The sequence below is a fragment of the Delphinus delphis genome, chromosome 3 (assembly GCF_949987515.2).
Source record: "Delphinus delphis chromosome 3, mDelDel1.2, whole genome shotgun sequence".
In the NCBI taxonomy this organism is placed as follows: domain Eukaryota; kingdom Metazoa; phylum Chordata; class Mammalia; order Artiodactyla; family Delphinidae; genus Delphinus; species Delphinus delphis.
This window is the reverse complement of record NC_082685.1, coordinates 3706349-3726100: the sequence shown is the minus strand read 5'-3', so window position 1 is coordinate 3726100 and position 19752 is coordinate 3706349. Positions and strand designations below refer to the sequence as shown.

The window sequence follows — 19752 nt, the reverse complement described above, 5'->3', positions numbered from 1 at the left end:
CTAGGAACCCATCTCGCGGCTCATCCTTCGGGGATTCCGACCCTCCCATAACCTCCCCACCGTCCTCAAACGTGGCCTGCGTAATGAACTCCTGCCGGACTGTTGTCGCTAGGGCTGGGGATTCGTTCTTCAGGCAGTACTGGGGGCAGGCCCAGGTGGGTCCTCGAGCCTTAGGGAGCCAGAGGAGCAGTGGGCGGAGCAAGGACGAACGAGGAACTGTGAGGGGGCGGAGCTTGGGGAGGCGGGACCAATAAGCAGGTCCAGAGAGGAACTGGAGCCGGAGTGGGCGGGGCCTAGGAGGCGGGATCAAGAGAAGGCGGGGTCTTGGGGCGTAGCCAAGGGAGGCGTGTCCCGGGGGCGAGGTCTCGCGGCCTGTGGAGGTGAGAGTTCAGGCTGCCCAAGGAGGTGAGGGGTGGGAGCTGGGACGGAGACGGAAAAGCCTTAGATGCTGGGCTGACCCTCTGTGAGAATCACCATCATGCTTCACCACCCGCCAATAATACCTATGTGTTTCAGGGGTTAAGGTAAAAAAACAAAACATAACTTGGATAACTCAAGTTCCCCATTAACCCATTTTATAGGGGGGGAAACTGAGGCTCAGAGAGTGAAAGTCACTGTAACACTCCCGCTCTCAATGAGGCAGTGCAGAGCTGGGATTTGAACTTGGTGGTCCAGCTTTGTCCTCTGGGTGCTGGCGAACCGTAAGAGGGCTTTGAGCAGGGAGGGATGAAAGGGGTCGTTAGGTGGGGTCCCTTCAGGGCAGGCAGGCAGGGGCAAGACTGGAGGGGCAAGAATGGAGGCCCGGAGATCTGAAGGACCCCGAAGTTCCGAAGTCCTGCCCTGAGCTCTCCCAGCCCACCCCAGAGAATGGCACTTAATACTTTAAATGTTTATCTTATAACACAACTTCCTAACACCACCCTAGATGCTAGCTTTGTATGCTCTGCTTGGTGCCGAGGTGGCGGTGGTGGCGCAAAGGGAACCCTTGATGACTGCCTGTCACGGGATGTGGGTTGTCCTGGTGATTTTCCCGATGCAGATGCATCCTTGAGCTTATCTGGATACTCATCTCTGAATGTAAGGTGAGCACATTCTCGATCGCCTAGTCTTGTGTATAAACAAGCCGAGCCGTCTGCGTCTGGGATTAAAACTGGGTTTTCCAAGGGCTTGTTTACAGACAGGATCTTATTTTCAATGCAGTGTTTCTCAAATTGGGAGTCCGGGAGAAATATTTTCCCCTTAAAAGGGGTCCACGCATTACTCAACTTGAGAGACTCTGGCAGAACAAATACAAACTCCGGGGAGTGTTTGTTCCTTCCAGCTGGGTTGCACTGATGTGAGCTTTTAAGTTTATCCGAGCTGAACTGGAACTCACTACTATTAAGGCATTCGGGTCCGTTGTTATTTAATTATTTTGATTCTTACTAAGGTTTCTTTGTGCTCTCCTTCAAAGTCAGTCCTTAAACTCCCCCTCAGACCATCGGAACGCACAGAGAGACAAAGAGGTGGCTAATGCTTATTACCCGATTTATTAGAGAGATCTCTTCCAAGTAAAAAGGGGGGGGGATGGCGGGGCTGGGGGGTGGGGTCCCGGGGCTGCATATGAGTGTTACAGGGCCAGCAGTGGCTGCGGTTACAGAGGCGCCCATGGCTCTGGGTTTGAGCGGGATGGCGTCCTGTGCCCGAGGAGGCTGTGCCCCGGATTGTCACACACCAGACCATGGGGGCTGAGCACACGGAACCCCCGGTGAGAATTAAGACACACAAGGTTTGCAGTTTCGTTGTGTTTGGAAATCAGTTCGGCCATAAAAACGGGGTTGGGATGGGGACAGGCGATGCAACTGAACCACCAGAGAAGGTGGCCAAGGGTGCTCGTCCCGGAGTGGGGACCGAGGGGCTGCGGCGACAGTACCATGGCAGGGGGCCCCAGTGGGACGGGAGTATTGCACTGAGCCAGGTGGTGGAGGGAGAGGGCGAGAGGAGGCAGAGGCCAGAGGCCAGCAGGGGACACACCGGAGGTTCCACCTTGTCAGTCTCAGAACACGCCTTTCATTTGTACACTCGTGCCCACGTTCGCAGTGACAGCAGCCGTCAGGGACGAGCTGCGACAGAACCAGGACATCGCCACAAAGGAGTCGACAGACTTCCATCCTGGGGCGGGGTGGGGGCGACAGCTGGCTGGGTCCAGGGCCCTCCTTGCTGGGGGTCTGGGGAAGGCCGCGAGTTCACTACACGTGATAAATAAGGTCCTGCCTTCCTACCCTTGCCCTGACCATAAGCACATGCCTCCCATCGGCCCAGTCCGCAGACCACTTTGCATCCGTGTGACAGTTCTCTGAAAAAGGGACAAAGAATGCAACTAACACAAAGGGGGTCTTCAAAGGGGTGTTCATGACTTAGCACAAAAATGAAAACGTCTCGATCACCAGAAGGTTTGCACATTTCTCCAAGTCAGCATCGGACTGATGCATTTGTTCCGTGGTTCACTCAGGAAAGCCTGAGGGGCCCAGCTCCTGCAGCTCGAGGTGGCTAAGGGCACCCTGGACGTGGGGCCCGATGCTCTGGTGGTCCCCACGGGACACAGTGTCTCTGTGCGCGGCCTCTGGGGGCCTGGGCGGGGACTCCGGTCGGCTTTTGGGCGACTCAGCAGTCCCTGTTCGTCCCCTTCAGACCTCTGCCCACTCAGCCCGCCTCCCCCTGGGCAGGACGGGGCAGGCACTGAAGAGGGCGCCCGTGTGAAGTCCAGGCGAGGACGTTCTGGAGTCTGGACGCACCTTCCGTGGACAGGAGGGGAGGACGCTGTTTTGCTTCTAGTCCAGGACACTGCAGGCTTGTTCGGACAGGTCCTCTTCCCAGAGCTGCTTCGTGCTGAAGTGTCCCTGGCGGCCCTGCGCGGGGAGAGCCCCCAGGGCGCAGCCCGGTTCTCCAGGGAGGAGAGGTGCGGCTAGACACCAGGTTCTGGCCAGGCGCACGAAGCAGGCTGTGCCGGGGAGGCGAGGAGGGGGCCCGCCGAGCACGAAGACAGCAGTGTACGCAGTTTGCAATGGACTCAAAAAATCAAATTCCTGGGTCGGTGGGTTCTCCAGCTGTCTCAGGCTCCACCAGGGAGGCAAAGGTGGGGAGAAATTTTCCCAGAAGGTGCAACTTCCACTCCACGCTAGCTCCCAGCTCCTCCCATGCAGGGCGGGGCGGGCCAGGGGAAACCATCCCTGTTGTGTCCCTCTCCAGAGGCGGGAGAGACCCTGCAAAGCTGCCAGCTCCAGCAGCCTGCTGTGGACACAGCAGGGGCCCCTGGCGGCTGACCTGTGGGGCTCTGGGCCCAGCAGTGGTTGCCCTGCTGAAGATGACCATCCAAAAAAAAAAAAAATTTGTTTTTCACCAAGAATTTCTTCTCCTGTCCTTCAATCGGCACAGGTGCCCCCACCATTAAAAAGAAAGAGGATGCCCACCTCAGTCCTCTTACTCAAGGGGGTCTGGTCCTCTAGGCCGGGCACCTGACTGTGGGGCTCTGCTCCAGGACACGGCTCTCGGGAAGTCCCGTGGGCTGAGGGCCCGGCCGCCTCCTCCCAGCTTGGTCCGTCTTCTGGAGGAGAGGTAAGCCCACGGCCCTGAGTTCCACTGAGAGGGGGCGGCTGTGCGTCCACATGGAGGTTCTAATCACGCCTGGTGATTCCTGCTCAAGGTCACCGGGGAGGTGGGAAACAGATGCTGAGAGATGGCAGGGGTGACAGGGTGGAGAGCGCCCCCAGCCACCGCCCGGCCACCCTCAAGGACTGTGTCCGGCTCTTGGCCCAAAACCCTGAGCCAAGAGCACCTGGCAGGCGCGATGGGAGGCCTCCAGAGGCGCCCTGGGGACCCGGCGGCCCTTCCATCCCAGGGGCCCGTCCATCCTGGCCAGGACTTGGAATGGATTCCACTGGGGTGCAGGTCCCCAGAGCCTAGGGCCTGGTTCCCTCAGCAAGACACATGCAAGCACAGCAAAGAACCAGAAGTGCAGTGGAATGGAGTTTTTTCTTTTCCATTGTGTGGTGGTTTTGTGTTTTTTTTGGCCTTTTTCTTTTTCTAAAAAAACACACATGTGTGCTGCCATGTCTGTGCAAAGAATAAGGGCCCCAAATAAATACATGATCGGAAACTCAGGAGGGTTCACAGTATCAGGCATAGGGAGCTGACAGGGAGCCGGGGCCAGGTGAGTCGCCCGGATTGGGATCGCTGCAGCCCGAGCGTCCGCGCCATCGAGGGGAGGGCGAGGGTGAGGGCCGGCGGCCAGGCGGGCGTCTCCCGAGCTCTGGGCTGAGCAGGTGGGCAGCACCTCCAGGGAGCAGCCGGGGCAGCAGCAGACACTCGGCTCCATCAGTGCCTGCATAGGAATTACTGAAGAGGCAGGGGGCGGGTGAGGCCATGTTGGGCCGGGGCCAGACCCACACCCGCCGGGCCTCCCCTGGCCGGGTCGGGCCCCACAGCTGATGCCGAGGGCCAGGGACCCCAGGAGCCATGAGGGCTGGACACAGGCCCCCGCACGGTAGAGCCCGGCTGCCCCTCCCACCCTGGGCCTCAGTTTCCCTGTCAGTCCCGGGGTGCCTGGAGGCCAGGCTCTCAGGCCCTCCTTGGCCAAGGCCACAGGCCTGAGCCCCGAGTGGGCCCGGCTGGCCAGCCGCGGCGCACTTACTGTGTCGCTCTCGCCGTCGGAGGCGGGGTGGGCCTGCGTGCTATAGTGAAGCGGGGAGTACACCCAGCTCCTCTCATCGGTGGGCTGGAGGGCAGGCGGGCAGCACGTGCGGGAAGGGCGCAGAAGAAGAGCAAGGTGCGAGGAGGTGCGACAGAGGCGACAGGAAGGAAGGAAGAAACAGAAATAAAAGAGGGGGCCCCCGAGGCGGCACGGGTGGGCGGCTCAGCCCCCGCTGCCCTCTCCCTGACGGGGACCTGCCCCAACCCGGATGGCCCTCGGGCTCGGCGGGGCGGGGGGCCGGGCCTCTGGGGCTGAGTGGCCAGAGCGCGGTGGGGCGGGCAGGAGGAAGCGGTGAGTGGTGGGGGGGTGTCAAGGCAGGGCCGGCACAGCAGGAGGCGGGGAGGGTGGGCGGGGCTTGGTTTGCTTTGCTGTCCACCCCCACCCCCCCACCCCCCGCCATGGCACCCTGACCTCCAGCCTAGCCCGGCAGCACCCTGGAGACCCTCTGCTGGGGGCCCTGAGTGGTGGCGACGGGGGCGGCCCATTTCCTGACCCGGGAAGCCTTTCAGCACCGGCACACACAGGTTTGCTCAGGAGAGACCCAGGCAGGTGCCACCCAGAGAGCAAGCAGCAGAGGCCTCCCTGCCCCGCTCCAAGAGCCCGGGGTCACCTTCCTGGGGAGGGGGCGCAGCGGAGCCCAAGTTCCGGCCTGGGGACAGGCAGAGCGGGGACTGGCCGCCGAGGGGCCACAGGATGGTCTTCCTCCAGCTGCGTCTGGGGTGGGGTCCCAGTCCGGGTCCCACTGCGGGGAGGACATACATTCCTCCGGCCCCCTCGTCCCTCCCAGGTCTGCTCTCACCACCAGAACATTCTCGGGGCTCCCCCGGCCGCCTTCTGTTCTCTCTTCCTTCAACGTCCCCCACAGCCTGTGACCTCCACCCCTGCCGCCAGAGAACACACCTGTCCTGGCCGCGTCCCCCTGAGCGTCCCACGGCCCCTAAGCCCACGATGGCACCCCAAGACCCACCCCTCCTCGGCGGGGTTGGGGCACCACCAGCAACCAGCTTCTGCCCTGCTGCCCTCGGGGCCCGCCGGCTGCCTCTCCACCCCACCACCCCACCATCCCCGCAGCTCACAGGCCGTCCCGGTACCCATGTGGGCCCAGGCCGTGCACCCACGAGAACCGTGTCCACCTATGGAGGGGTTCACACAAAGCATCTGGGGCAGCAGGGCGAGACCCCAGCTCGGGCCCCGCTCATTCCTTCAGGGGGTCACAAAGCAATAACCCCCCTGGCCCCCTGCCCACCTGGGAGCCCAGGGGGTGGGGCCGGGCCCGTCTGGGGCCACAGCAGGCCCTGACACTGGGGTGGCTGCCCTGCTGGGCTCAGAGTGGGGATGACACAGGGGTCCCGCAGGGAACCCCGTGAAGAGCCGGCCCTGGGTGACCCACGGAAGTTGGGCCAAGGGCACGCCTGCCCCGCACGGCGGGCCTCGGCGTCCAGCCTTCCTCTTGCCGCTTCCTCTCCTCCCGTCGGCCTCCAGGCTCCTGCCTCTTCGGTGCTCCAGCCAAGACCGCCCTTCCTCTTCTGCCTCCCCACACCCTAGGCGCTTCTCAAAAGTCCGTGTCAACCCCCCTCCAGGCAGCCTCTGCCACAGCACCCCACCCCATGGCCCTTGCACGCCACGTGTCCCCGACTCTGGGACCATCTCTGGGGAGCGGCATCCCTGGCTGGACCGAGCATGGTGGGAGGGCTGTGGAAGCAGTCTCCCTTTTTCAGGCTCGCCCGGCAGCGCCCGACACCCAGTGACGCTCAAGAGGGGCTGCTGACGGGGCTGGAGTGTGGTCTCCAAGGGGCCTCATCTTGAGAACACAAAGTCTCGCTTTAGGCCTTTGCCTTGTCCTGCCCGTTTGAGTGCTGTGTGCCTCTAGGAGGTTACTTGGCCTCTCTGGGCCCCCATTTATTGCTCACAATGACAATAACAAGTACTAACGATGCCACCGCTACACAATATCCCCATAGCATTCCAGGCACGCTGGGTGGATAAGCGTTTATTAGACACACAGGTGCCTGAAGCTTGGGATCCAGATTGTGTCTACCCTGTACTCTCAGGGGCTCCCTGGAGAGCCAGGGACTCGGTGTCTCCATCTGTGAAATGGGTATGGAGGCACCAGCTCCTTTCTCCTGCAATTAAGGGCTTGGCTTTGCAGTCCCGCTGCTGACTCATGACGCTACCCCCTTCAGGGGACAGACACCCCGTGGGAGCCGTCAGCAGCGAGGTCTGAACAAGTGGGAGCAGGGCACCTGGCACGTCCCTGACCCGGGAGGGTGGGAAAAGGGGCAAGGGCGGCCAGGGGATGGGGGTCAGATGCAGACCCTGCCACAGCCAGGCCAGCCCCTGGAGCCCCAGCTGTGTGCCCGCAGGCCCAGTGATGCCCACCTCAGAGGGGAGTAAGCAACGTCCCCATGGGATGCCTGCAGCACAGAGCCCCACACGGGCCAGCGCGGCTGACCTCAGCCACAGTGACATTTTCCCCAAGTCCCTTCTCAGAGGAAGAGGAACAGCCAGGACCTGTGGCTCCCTGTTGCCCACGGCGCGGGGCGGGGCTGGGCTCCCTGGAGGCCTGCCACGGTCACTTACAGTCCCTGAGGAGCTCAGCGTCACGGCCCGCAGTCGGCGATGCCGGGGAGAGTAAATCCAGTACCTCCCATCGGTGAACTGGGCGGGCCGGGCGGGCGGGGGAGGAAGCAAACAGAGGACAGGATGAAGTGACAGGATGAGCCACAGGGATCTGGCAGGTGGTCAGGCAGGGAGGGCGCCGGGAGGGGCAGGTGAGCCGCTGGCCAAGCAGGAGGTGCGGGCAGGGGTCCCACTGGCTTCCTTCTCTGCTGCGCGGGGCCCGGCCGCCCACTCGGGGATTTCGGAACCCTGACGCACACGACAGGACACGGCCCCAGGGGCCACCTCCCCCAGATCCAGAGAGCGGGAAGCAACCAGCCCCGGCGGGAGCTGACGGCAGGTGGGGGGACACACAGGGTGCACTTGGTACCCTCCAGGCCAGGCAGGGCCGTGCCCTGGCAGCACTGGCTCGGGGACCGAGAGCAGGGAGGCCGGTGTTAGTTACGAAGCAGCGATGCCAGCGGGAGGGCCAAGCTCACCCAAACAGGCCCCAAGGCCCAGCGCCGGGCAGGGGGCAGGCCCCGGCTCATTTTCCTGGGGCAGGGTCAGGGGTCAGAAGTGAAAATGAAGGTCCGGGAAGAGGACGGGCGGCTGGGCGCGTGTCTGGCCCTCTCTTTTGTAACTGGGACCATGTGATCCCTGAGCAGGGCCACCCAAGGGAGATAGCTCCAGGACCTACTATCGGGGGCTCCCTGGCCCCCGGGCACCCACTTCACCCAGGCTCCTGGTTCAGCTCCCTGCCCGCCCATGGGAGGTGTGTGGGGAAGGAGACCCCCAGCTCTGGAGAGAGGTCCTGGGTCCCCGGGGCAGGGCCCCTTCCTACTCTGACGGACGCCACCTCGTCCAGGAGCAGCTGTGCATCCTCATCCTGTGAAGTCGGCAGTGTGGAGCCCACCTGCCCCTCTCGGCGGGGCCCTGGCCTCCCTGAGCACGGAGCCCACCCTCCGCACCCACCACCCAGAGAGAGAAGGTGCGCGTCACGCCAGCCCACCACGGCCAGCCTGGGCTGCCCCGGGACCCAGGGCCTGGGCCTCCCCTCAGGCCAGCGGGGCCGAGCACTTGAGGACTCCAGATGTTTCCCAGGGCACCGCTGAAGACAGGGCCTTGGCTCGTGACCAGATGTGGTCATGAGGCCTGGGCCGGAGGGCCTGGGCTGGATGGTGAGGGACGGGGGTGCTCCCCAACACCTGAGTGTGAGCGTGCTGGCCGGGCACGTGGCCCTGAGTGTTGAAAGGTGAGCACACACGTGTGCCTGAGTGTGAGTGCACGTGCAGGTGTGCACAGGCGCCTTGAGTGTGCGACGTGTCAGCACGAGCCTGTGAGGGAGCAGTGTGCGCGTGTGTGAACAGGTGTGGGTGTAAGCACACGTGGGTTCGTACAGGCACGTGCGTGTGTGTGCACGTGTGAGCACAAGTGGTGGAGGGTCCGGCGACGGGAGGGATCCCGGGAGGACTTACAAAGTAGATGTCTGTGGCGGGCGCGTCCTCCTCGTCTGAGGCCTGGCTGGCAGTTTCCACTTCGATGGCAGCAGAGGCACAGGCCGGGGATGACCCCTCCCTGGGGGCACGGGGAAGACACGGGAGTCCTGGCTGGGGGTGCTCTGGACAGCCCGCGCCTTCTCCAGCCCACACCCCAGGACCCTCCCTGCTCCGCACCGTCCTTGACGCAGGGAGTCCGACTGCAGGGATGCATCCTGTCTGACACGTTCTAGTTCCCGCACAAAACAAACAGAACACCCCCAAGCACTGCTGCAGCCCAGGGAACAATGTGCCCACCCCCGAGCAGGCGGGCCCTTCCCCCTCTATTTGCTCAGCTTCACGCCTGTGGGCAGATCCCCGCCTCACCACTCACTTGCTGGGCAGCCATGAGGACCACGTTCTTTCTCGGAACCTCAGTTTCCTCGTCTGTAAAGTGGGGACACATGGCACCTACCCCCGAGGGGCCAGAACCTCTTTCTCCTCTTTTCTGAGCACTTACTAGGTGCCAGGCCTGTCTGAGGGCCTTGTGTGAATGAACCCACCAAACTTCCACTCGGGAAGGGGGGATGCTGCTGCTGTCCTGTGTTACAGATGAGGAAACTGAGGCTCAGAGTGAAGGTGAGGAACGTGCCTGAGGCCTTGGCTGGCGGCCATGTGACTGGTGACTAAATTTCACCTCCTGGATGAAATGATGAGTTCTGAGAAGAAAGAGCACCTGTAACCGTGCAGAACTGGTTCTCCAGTCACGTTTGCGGGGCAACTTGTGTTGTGGGGCAAAGACTGAATGACATTTCCCACCGCGACACTTCAGTTAATGGCAAAAAAGCTGACAGTGGCAGGAACTGGTGCGTGTGTGTGAAATAATAGCAAAGTGCACCTGGGAACGTGTGCTGGGAGTGCTAAGTAAAGTCTCTAGAAATAGAACACAAATTCTAAAAAGCATATAAAGCAAAAATTATGGGAAAGGCAAGAAGAACTGGATAAGGCAATTACAAAATTAAACAGCCCAAACAGATAAGAGGCAAGTAAGGACATAAAGGAACCGATGACACCAATCAAGACACTGGACAGAAAAGGCTTGTAGAGAACTTTCCATCTTTTCACAGAGAAGACACTTTTCTCCCAAGTGTCCACGGACACTTAAAAAGGGAATTTTGGGGACTTCCCTGGTGGTGCAGTGGTGAAGAATCTGCCTGCCAATGCAGGGGACACGGGTTCGAGCCCTCGTCCAGGAATATTCCACATGCCGTGGAGCAACTAAGCCCGTACGCCGCAACTACTAGGCCTGCTCTCTACAGCCCGAGAGCCACAACTACTGAGCCCACCTGCCACAACTACTGAAGCCTGCATGCCTGGAGCCCTTGCTCCACAACAAAGAGAAGCCACTGCAATGAGAAGCCTACACACCACAACGAAGAGTAGCCCCCGCTCACTGCAATTAGAGAAAGCCCGCGCTCAGCAACGAAGACCCAACCCAGCCAAAAAAAAAAAAAAAAAAAAAAAAAATAGCGTAATTTTTTGGCTGCATTGAGCGGCATGTGGGATCTCAGTTCCCCAACCAGGGATCGAACCCCTGCCCCCTGTAGTGGAAGCGCAGACTCTTAACCACCGGGGAATTCCCCAAAGCGTAGACTTTTTTAGGCCATTTTCTTCAGCTCGAAACCTAATAAAGTTAGAAGTAAGTACCAAGAAGGTAAACAAAAAATCTTAAACACTTGAGAGACACCCCTAAAAAGCCTTAGTCCAGGGTCTCCCCCTCAGCACTGCTGACATCGGGCAGGTCATTCTCTGCTGGGGCCCATCCTGGGCGCTGTGGGGTGTGGAGCAGCGTCCCTGGCTCCCACCATGATGTTAAGAGCACCCCCGGTCGTGACCACCAAAGATGTTCCCAGACACTGCCCACTCTCCCCTGAGGGCAAAATCACTCTCAAGTGGTTGAAAGCCACTATCTTAATTCAAAGAGGAAATAAGAAAAAAATCACTAACCATGCACATGTGAGTCAGTATAAAAGAACTGCTTCACGTCAAAACCCACGGGACACCGCAAAAGCAGTACTCAGAGAAAACTACATAGCCTTAAGGGCCTCATTATTAAAGAAAAAAAGGAATTTAAGCTGGAATAAAGAAACAAGTGAGAAAACAAACCAGAAGCAGCTAGAAAGAAGTCATTACTAGCGAGTTACAGTGAATGAAATAAAAACAAAACACAACAGGGGAAAAGGTAACTAAGTCCCCAACTGGTTCTTTGAAAAGCTTGTAAGTTGCTGTCTCGCAAGCCCCAGCAAAGCTAAGAGGGCAAAGAGAGGAAGGGTGGGAGGGAAAGTAACCTCAGATGACAGGGCGGCTCTGAGCCCTGGAGGAGGCGACCCTTCCCAGAGTGCAAGACCCCCACTGCTCCCGGCATCACGCGCTCCCTTCCCCCCCATGCCCCACGCCCCGGAAGCCCCATTCCCGCCCCCAGCTTGCGGACTACTTTTCCCAGCCTGCCCAGCGGACAGCTGGCCACGTGACCACTCTCGACCAATGGGGCCAGAGCAGAACTGGAATGCAGGAACCAGGTAACGGGACCGCAGGGACTCGAGGGCCACTCACCCCGCATCTTCCTCTTTGGGGACCACGATTTCCACGCTGCACGCGGGCTCCACCTGCACCGTGATCTGCTGCAGGTCCTCCTCCGCATGCGCCTCCTCCTGGGGCCTGGAGGCAATGGGAAGCCGCGCCTCAGTTTCCTTCCTCACCTCCCCCCCCCCCCACCCCCAGGAGCACCAGCAGAGCTCCAGGCCGGTGCCAACTTCCAGTCCCGGTTAACAAGCTCGTAGCCTCCACGAGGTGCTGTCTCCACGCACCATCAGACCAGGGCCCTGAGCCAGCCCAGCTCGCACCTGGTCCCTCTGGCCGTCATGCCCGCCTGGGGGCTGCAAGAGTCCACCTGGGGCTATCCTGTGACTCTGGCACCAGCAGAGGCATAATGAGTGAATGGTGGCCTGGATCCCGCCCACCCCCTGGGGGCAGCTAGGCACCTGCCTGGGGCCTGGACTAGGGGGTGAGGTAGTTCTGGGGTTCCAGGCTGAGACCCGTGGTGCAGGTGGGTCAGAACATTGCAGCATCCAGACGTGCAGAATCTCTGGATGGCAACACCAGGGAGCAAAATGGTGGCTGACATCAGAGCAGGTAGCTGGACAGAGGGGGATGCACTTTGCACCAAAGATGTTTTGTACCATGACTTTTTTTTCAACTGGCAGGAATTATCCCAAAAAAACTAATTACAGAAATGCCCTCTTCACTGCAGTCCTGTTACAAGATGAAACAACTGGGAACAACCCAAGTGTCCATGGCCCATTAGAGGGACGGCAACCAGCACATGCTCCACCTGCTCAGACAGGTGACCTTCTGCTGGTAGGTGACAGAGTAAGGGGCAGTGTGCCGCCCAGAGTGCACGCTGGTCAAAATGTGAGGAGAGACAGGCCCGAACGTGTGTCTGCTTGTATATTCACAAATATCTCCGGAAAGAGACAAAAACTCCGTCCAGGGGTTGCTCCCAGAAAGGGGAGCAGGCATGGGGCAGGGGGAAACATCTTAACTATTTTCCTTTTTGTATCTCTTAGAATAAAAATATTAATAAAAAGAGAAAGAAGAACCAACAGGCACGTGTGGGAGCAGGGTCCTCTGGGCAGCCAGGTGGGAGACAGACACAGAATCACCTGAGATATCCTATGCGGTCTAGAGCCTGACTTGAATCTGTGCCCGGAAAGCAGTGGTCAGAGACGAAGGGCTCTGGGTGGGGAAAGCGGGGGATGGACTGGGGCGGGCGAGAGAAAGAGGGAGAGGGCTGGGGTCTCAGCTCACCGGCCATCCTGTCCGGAGGACTGCGTGCGCCGCCTGCAGAGAGACCACAAGGAGGTGGGAGAAGTGGGGCGAGGCCCCGCCCACGCACAGCCCCCCGCGGAGGGACACGTTTGGTCTGCTCACCTGTACCGCGGCTGCTCTGATGTCTCCGAGGGGGACCGCTCTGGGATGGAGAGGGACGTGGAGGACAGGGTCGTGGCGATGGAGGCGGTGGTGGCCTCCTCGAAAGAAGGCGGTGTGCAGGGCAGGAGGTCTGGCCGGCCTGTGGCGAGGAGTGGGTGGGCACTTGCGGGGGCCTGGGAGGCCTCTGGGCTCCACCTACAACTCGGCTCACCCTCTACCACCCATGCCCCCTACTCCCACCTGCCACCCCACACTGTCGTCCCTGCCAGCTTTAAGCGGGCAGATGTGCTCCAATTTCCCCCTGGCATAAGACCTTCCAGTAGCTTCCCACTGCTCTCAAACTGAAATCCGAACCCCTCCCTTCGGCCCCCAGGGGGTCCTGCTCCACAGGCCTCACCTGCCCTCTCCCCCCTCCCGCTCTGCTCCAGACATACAGGCTCCTTGCTGTGCCTCCCACACAACAGGCTAGGCCAGGTCACACCCCAGGGCCTCTTGCACAGGCAGCTTCTCCCTTCCTTGATGCTCTTCCACCAGCCCCTCCCTGCCTGGAATCTCTGACCCAGGGGACGGGAGGGACCTTCCAGAACATCAGGCCCAACCCAATCAAGTACTTCATCCCTCCAGGTCTCTGTGCACCTCTGATGTGAAGGGAGCCTGTCACCTCTGGGGAGTGGGTTGCGGGGGGTGGGGGTGGGGGTGGGCGGGGAGGCAAAGTCTATGCTCAACCTTCACTGTGGCTCTTCCGGGGGCCCCGTCCCAGCTGCTCCCCACTTCCCAGCTGGGTTCCAGTCACCGCCCCTTCCCATCCAGGCTAGGCCCAGCTGCAGGGGCTGCTTCCTCCTGTTGGACTGCTGCTGTTGCTCCCTGAACCCCTCCCTTCCCAGCCCCCCAGGGACGACGCCTTGCCCCAGGGGCCCCCTTATCTCCCAACCGCCTGCTCACCTTCATCCTCCAGCGTGGGGTAGCTGCGGGCCCCCCGCAGGTCGTACTGCGCGTCCTCCCGCTCGCTGGGGATCTGGCTGGCCGAGAAGGCGGCGGTGGGCCCCAGGGGCTTGACGGCCAGCAAGGCACCGCGGCCCTTCTTGGACGGCGAGGACTTGAGGGCTGCAGAGGAAGGGCGGTTGGTGCTTGGGTGGCAGCACCGAGGCCGGGCCCTGCAGCCCCCGGTGCCTCCGTTGTACAAAAGCCTGGCTGCCACCCCCCCACCCCGCCCCACCTCCAGCCTGTCCCCCAGTGCTCTTCACTCTTGGTGGAGAAAGCCTGCCCTGCTTTCCACCCGGCTTGCCTCGGGAGGTGCAAGGAGCCCCAGGTACCTGTCCTGCCCGTCAAGAGAGATGGGACGAGCCCCCGGGGATCCAGCACTCCCACCCCAGCCCCCAGAAACAGCAGCAGACCAGCAGCTCCCAACACTTGCCACGCACTCTGGGGCCTCACCCACTGTGTCGCAGCCCACCCGGCCACGGCCCCGCCGCTGACATGGAAGTCAAGGCCTGGGACAGTGGGGCTCAGCACCAAGGGTCTGGCTCCCATGCAGGCTGCAATGGCCTGGGGAACGCAGCTCAGCTCTCGGGGCCCCCAAGTCCTTGTCTGCAACATCAGGGTCAGGGGAGGCGGGTAAACCCCGAGACGCCCTCTGCGCCCCGTCAGGACCTGTCACCACCCTCTCCCAGCGGGCCCTGTGACCTCTGCCCCCAGCATGGCGAGCTTAGCTCCCGCATACAGTAGGCGCTCGGTTTGCCTTAGGTACAGCCATCCAGTCCCTGGAGGCCGGCACTCCCTGGACTACAGCACCCTGAGAAGGTTCCAGGAAGAGATGTACTGGTAAAGGTTAACAACCGGCTCTCTGGGGACAGAGGCTGGGTTTGTGGTATTTGCCGATTTCCATGGTGTAAACGGTCCCTCCACAGTCAACCTCAGCGTACAACTAGATGTCACAGAACGTGGAGCTGTGCCGAGAGCCAGCTGCAGGTGACCGGCGCTGGCTCATGGCCCGCGCACATCTGGCCCAGGCAGTGAGAGCAGCCCCCCAGCTGAGAGCCAGACACTGGGCCTGCCCCTTCCCACTGCCTGCGTGGAGCCCCCATGGAGTGCAAGGCCTGGACAGTAAGGCGCACACCAAGACCACCCCCACGCCCACAGACGCTTACTGAGCACCTACTGTGTGCCAGGCCCCGAGCTGGACGCTGGGGACGTGGAGTGACCAGAGTGAACAAGCACCCTGCCTTTTGGGGGTAGGTGAGGGGTTGGAGGGGCCGACGACAGACACGTAGGGAGAAAGACCCCTTCAGGCCCCATGTGGGGTCCGGCCTGGGGTGCACCAGGGTCTGTGACTCTGGAGGCCCAGCACGGACATGGGACCTCCAGAGGCCACCATGGGCCATGGCCACCACGATTGCCCTGCGCCCTCCCCGACGACGCCCAGTTGGGCTGATGACTGGCCGGCTTCCGTGTGGCAAGGTCCCATTTCCTTGGCAACGGTGCTTCCCCACTGATCGCGTGCGTAAACACACCTCCCCCTCCTGGCTCTGTACAGATGGGGAAACTGAGGTGCGGAGGGGGCATCACTTGCTCAAGGCTGAGCGGGAAGGAGAGGACTGGGACTGGGCGGGCGCCACCCCCACTGCCCTGTGCCCTGGACCAGGTCCCCGCCTGAGGCCCAAGGCTGGCTGAACACAGGACCAGCGCTCCAGGTTTACCCTGCCCTTGATCTTCCGCCCTCTTCCCTCCACGCCCCCACCCAGAGGGCCTGGGCACTCACAGGAGTTCTTCCGGAAGACCGTGTTGCTCATGAACTTGAAGAAGCGCTCGGCGTAGAAGCTGGGTCGGTGCACAGAGATGGTGTCCTGGGAAGGGAAGTAGGGGCCCGAGGGCAGGCAGGTGTGAGTGCTGTGGCCCCATGGAGGCTCCCGTGTCGGGGGCGGGATGTAGCCTCTGTGGGGAGGGGACCCAAGGAGCAGGTAGGGACAGGGAAGCAGGAAGGTGGTTTCCTAATAATCGCATCTGTAATTTTAACTTTTTGAACCATGTTTCAAAGAGGTAAACAGGTAAGTATCAAAATCAAGAAACCGGAAAGAATCTCTAAAGCAAGGGTAGGGGAGAGCACGGCCCGTGCCTGCTTCGAAAGCTGGGTTGCAGGCCTGTCCCTGTGGCTGAGGGAGGCTGGTGTCCTCGGGGCAGGCAGGCCCGGCGTCCTGCACTCAGGTGGGGGTGGCCCTGGCCACGCACTGCTCCTCATCTGTGCCACGCGGAGACTGGAGGCTGCCGGCCTTGCCAAGATGTAGGGACGTGAGGCAGGGAGCCCGGCACACGGTCGGGGCGCGATACGGGCTGGGCCCCTGGACGGACACCCTTGCTGTCCCTGGGATCCAGTCTCCTCGCCCGCTATGGCACGGTCTCCCTAGCACTGCTGACAGCAGGCCGGTCGTTCTCTGGGGGCCGTCCTGGGCACTATGGGGTGTGGAGCAGCATCCCCGGTCCCCACCCACTCGATGCCAGGAGCCCCCCAGTGTGACCGCCACAGATGTCCCCTGACACCGCCCGGTGTCCTCCCCCGGCTGTAACATAACAGAACCCATCTGGACATGTGGCCTCCCACAATGAACGCTGCACTCTATCCTTGCCTGCGTGGAGGCGTGGCCACATGGCCACATGACCACGTTCTGGCCGATGGCTGGCGAGCTGAGATGAGCTGAGATAACGGAAGAGTCTCTCCGCCCTGAGAGGAAGGGCGCCCCTCCCTCCGGCTGGGGCCAGGGGCTGAGGACAACGCCTGGGGGTGTGCAGCAACACACAGGAAGAACCTGGCCCCCAACACTGAGGGCCATCCTACTGGCCCCAGGATGCTCACACCTGGACGGTTACTTCCATCAACATTTGAGGCTCCTGGGGAGTCGACCCAAATCCTCTGATGGGGGTCGCGGCCGCCCAGCTGTAACCTGGACCTTCTCAGCGCTTATTCCGGAAGGTCCCCCAGACCCTCCAAACGCTGAGTGGTGGGCGGGCTAGTTAGGATGCTGGATTTTACAGACTGCAGGCACACACACAGCCCTTAGCACTTGAGTGAGAGCTGGCCTGCGGGGGGCGGGGGGGCCCATGGGAGGAGAGGCCTCCGCCTGAGGGTCCACAGCTGGACCAGGGGTGCGCGGGCTGCCTCGGGCCCACAGGCAGGCTCTGTTTAGCCCCAACTCTTGGTCCTCACAGTCTTTTACATTCTGAAGTAATTCACTGCAAGTGTTCACGGGTTGGCTGCGCTCACAGGAAAACATGAATTTCAAGCTTTTCTCAAATAACTGAGCCGGTCCATCTAAGCAGGCCCCACCCCCATGGGGCAGCAGGGGTCAGAGTTGTGCAGTATTGCCCCCAGGGTGCAGCTGGGGCCCAAGACGCCCTCCACATCACACGTTCCCAGAATGCTCTCTGCCTGGCCGGCCCCTGACTCTCCGGGTCAGCCTGTCCTTGGGAATCCTTCCCACTCAGCTCGGGGCCCCCCGACCCGCTCCAGGAAGCCTTCGTGTACCGCTCACGGATGGCTCGGACCCCTCGTTGAGGATCCTGCAGCTGCCTTGCTTCCTCATCTCAGCCCTGACCCCTTGGCCCATGACTGTGGCTCCAGAAAGGGGGACGCATCTCTCAGCTCTTTAGCACCTGTGCCTGGCCCAGGGAGACGGTCAGTGCGTTTGTGGACGGATGGACGGAATGAACGAACAAACGATGCTCACCCCATCATGGACGAGAGCCTTCCAGGTGTGTTCCAGCTTCTTGATGAACCTGCAGAGAAGAAAACGCCCAGAACGTCAGCCAAACCTTCAGGTCCAGGGGTTCTCTTCTGGGCAAGCCCATTCCAGGGGACACTGTTGATATCTAGGGACGTTTGTGGTTAGCACGGGTGGGAGTGTTCCTGGCATCAAGGGGGTAGAGGAGTCCTGGTCTAGAGCAATGAGGCCACCTGTTGCATCAGCCAGAGGCCACCTCCCCTTTCCTGCCCCCTTGACCGCCCCCCCCCCACCTGCTGGCTGCTCTCACCACATTCTCTGGGGGTGGCAGTGGAAAGGTCGTGGTACATAGCCCCCCGTGCGGGACAGAGCCCACCCTTCCTCTCTCCCACGGGGCTGAGCCCGGCCCCTCGCTGCTGGAGTGAGCGCCCTGCACCATGACCCCCAGCTAGGCCCCGCCTGACACCGGGGCTGGGGAGAATGTTGCCTCCTCCAGGCAGCCTTCCTGGACACCTCTAGGCTGCAGGGGGAAGGAGCCCCTCCCTTGGCACACACCTCCGCCTCAGGGTGAGCTCCCCTCGCCCCACCCGGGGCCTCTGCAGAAACCCTGGAGCTGCCTGCTCCTGCTCCAAACGGGAGGGAGACGCCTGCAGGGGGTGGGGTCAGCCCTCAGGAGAGGAAACAGGCTGCAAACATCAGCCGTCTGATGGGCAAGAGGTGACCAGCAGGCAGAGGAGTCACCCAACGCCAAGTGGAGTTCCCGGCATGGGGTGGGGTGTGGACGGGAAAGGGGGACCGCCACGGCCACAACCTGCCTGTCACGCCTGGACTGTGTGTAACTCCTTCGATAAAAAACTAACAAGAGACGCTCACTTCTGTAAGCGTGCGAAGCACAAGGCACGGGTAACGGAGCTGCCCGTCACCCAAGAGCGTCTGGTTCCTTCGGCTACACCACGCTCGTGTCCACACTCGAGACCACACAGCACACGGCATCGGCTGTGAGCATTTATTTCTGGAAGTGTAGGAACCTTCCAGAGATGTTGCGCTTCCCAGCCACAGGGTGTTTCCGTCTTGCTCTGCTCCGCCCAGCACTTGGCACACGGCAGGGCCCACAGTCAGTCAGCTGGCGACACCTCACCCACCACCCAGCCCTGCACTGGCCCTGACCGGGCTCTCACTGGGGAGTGGGGAGACAGGGTGGGGGCAGGCACCCACCCGTGGGACCGCAGGCTGGAGGGGGCACGGGCTCCCACCTGGAGGACCACAGGATGGGGGGCGGGCACCCACCTGTAGGACTGCAGGATGTCGATGATACCAATGTGTAGCAGAAGCCGCTCCCCGCGGCCGTTCACAGCGGGGATCCCGCCCATCCTGGGGAAAGGGGTCGAGAGTACCAGCACCTGCAGAGCTGCCTCAGGGGCAGGCCTGCCTGTCAGGGGCACAGGTTGGAGGTGGCCTGGAGCCCCGAGCCTGGGGCCCTGGGCCTGGTCTGGGACTTGCAGGGACAGAGATGGAGGGAGACGCAGGCAGGACTGATGGGGCCTGGGGCTTGAGGATCCACACGCTCCCTGTAGATGGCAGCCTGGCTGGACCCTCAGAGGGGGTCCAGGCACCTGGGAACCCCACCCTGGTGAGGGGTCGAGCAGCTCTTCCGGCCAGCTCACCAAGTCAAAGCTGGAGGCCACAGGGTGCAGAGGAGTCCCGGCCATGAGACCCAGATGTGCGCACACCCACACGTGCACATGCGGAACTTGCACACACACGTAGGCACACGCACACATGCCCGCATGTGCACGTGCAGGCTCCCGGGCAGGACCAGGCTTCCAGGTGCAACCTGGAGAGTTAATGGCCTCATGCAGCCCCAGGCTGAGCCTGCCCCGCGCACTTAGCGAGGTTGCACGATGCAGCAGCTGTCCTGCAGTCATTAGGGCCCCAGAGGCTCTGCCAGCCACACTCCACACCCGAGCTCACCTGCACGCCCTGCCATCTCGCCTGGCCTGGCACCAACCCTACGAACGCCACACGGCTGAGCTCCGGGCCAGCTCGTGTCCTCCCAGCCTCAGCCCAGTCAGGGCCCTTCAGCTGGCGGCCCAGTGTGGTGGCCAGGCCGGGGTCAAGCCTCGGCCCGTCCCCCAGCTGGCTGTTGCACCCTGACGGCTAGCCCCACCTCTGAGCCTCGTTTTCCCAGCTGAAGACATGGGGATGCCACCCTCCTCCTCCAGGGCCCCCTACCCCCCAAGGACTG

General features: G+C 61.7%; 1 protein-coding gene across 5 annotated transcripts in view; it reads right to left on the bottom strand.

The window, feature by feature from the left end:
- Nucleotides 1–1513: 1513 nt before the first annotated feature.
- PIP5K1C (phosphatidylinositol-4-phosphate 5-kinase type 1 gamma) overlaps nt 1514–19752 on the bottom strand; it is a 60073-nt gene continuing 41834 nt past the window's right edge. The window contains exons 9-19 of one of the 5 annotated variants that reach the window (XM_060007394.1): nt 18795–18878; nt 17514–17562; nt 15554–15638; nt 13738–13899; nt 12796–12934; nt 12673–12705; nt 11419–11523; nt 8806–8905; nt 7310–7387; nt 4670–4753; nt 1514–4374 (exon numbers count right to left, since the gene is read on the bottom strand). In XM_060007394.1, the coding sequence (XP_059863377.1) occupies nt 4372–4374; nt 4670–4753; nt 7310–7387; nt 8806–8905; nt 11419–11523; nt 12673–12705; nt 12796–12934; nt 13738–13899; nt 15554–15638; nt 17514–17562; nt 18795–18878 (922 nt within the window). In that variant the 3' untranslated portion in view covers nt 1514–4371. Of the gene's footprint in view, nt 4375–4669; nt 4754–7309; nt 7388–8385; nt 8906–11418; nt 11524–12672; nt 12706–12795; nt 12935–13737; nt 13900–15553; nt 15639–17513; nt 17563–18794; nt 18879–19752 lie in introns of those variants that run through there. The other 4 variants (XM_060007395.1, XM_060007396.1, XM_060007397.1 and 1 more) reach the window with 4 other exon arrangements.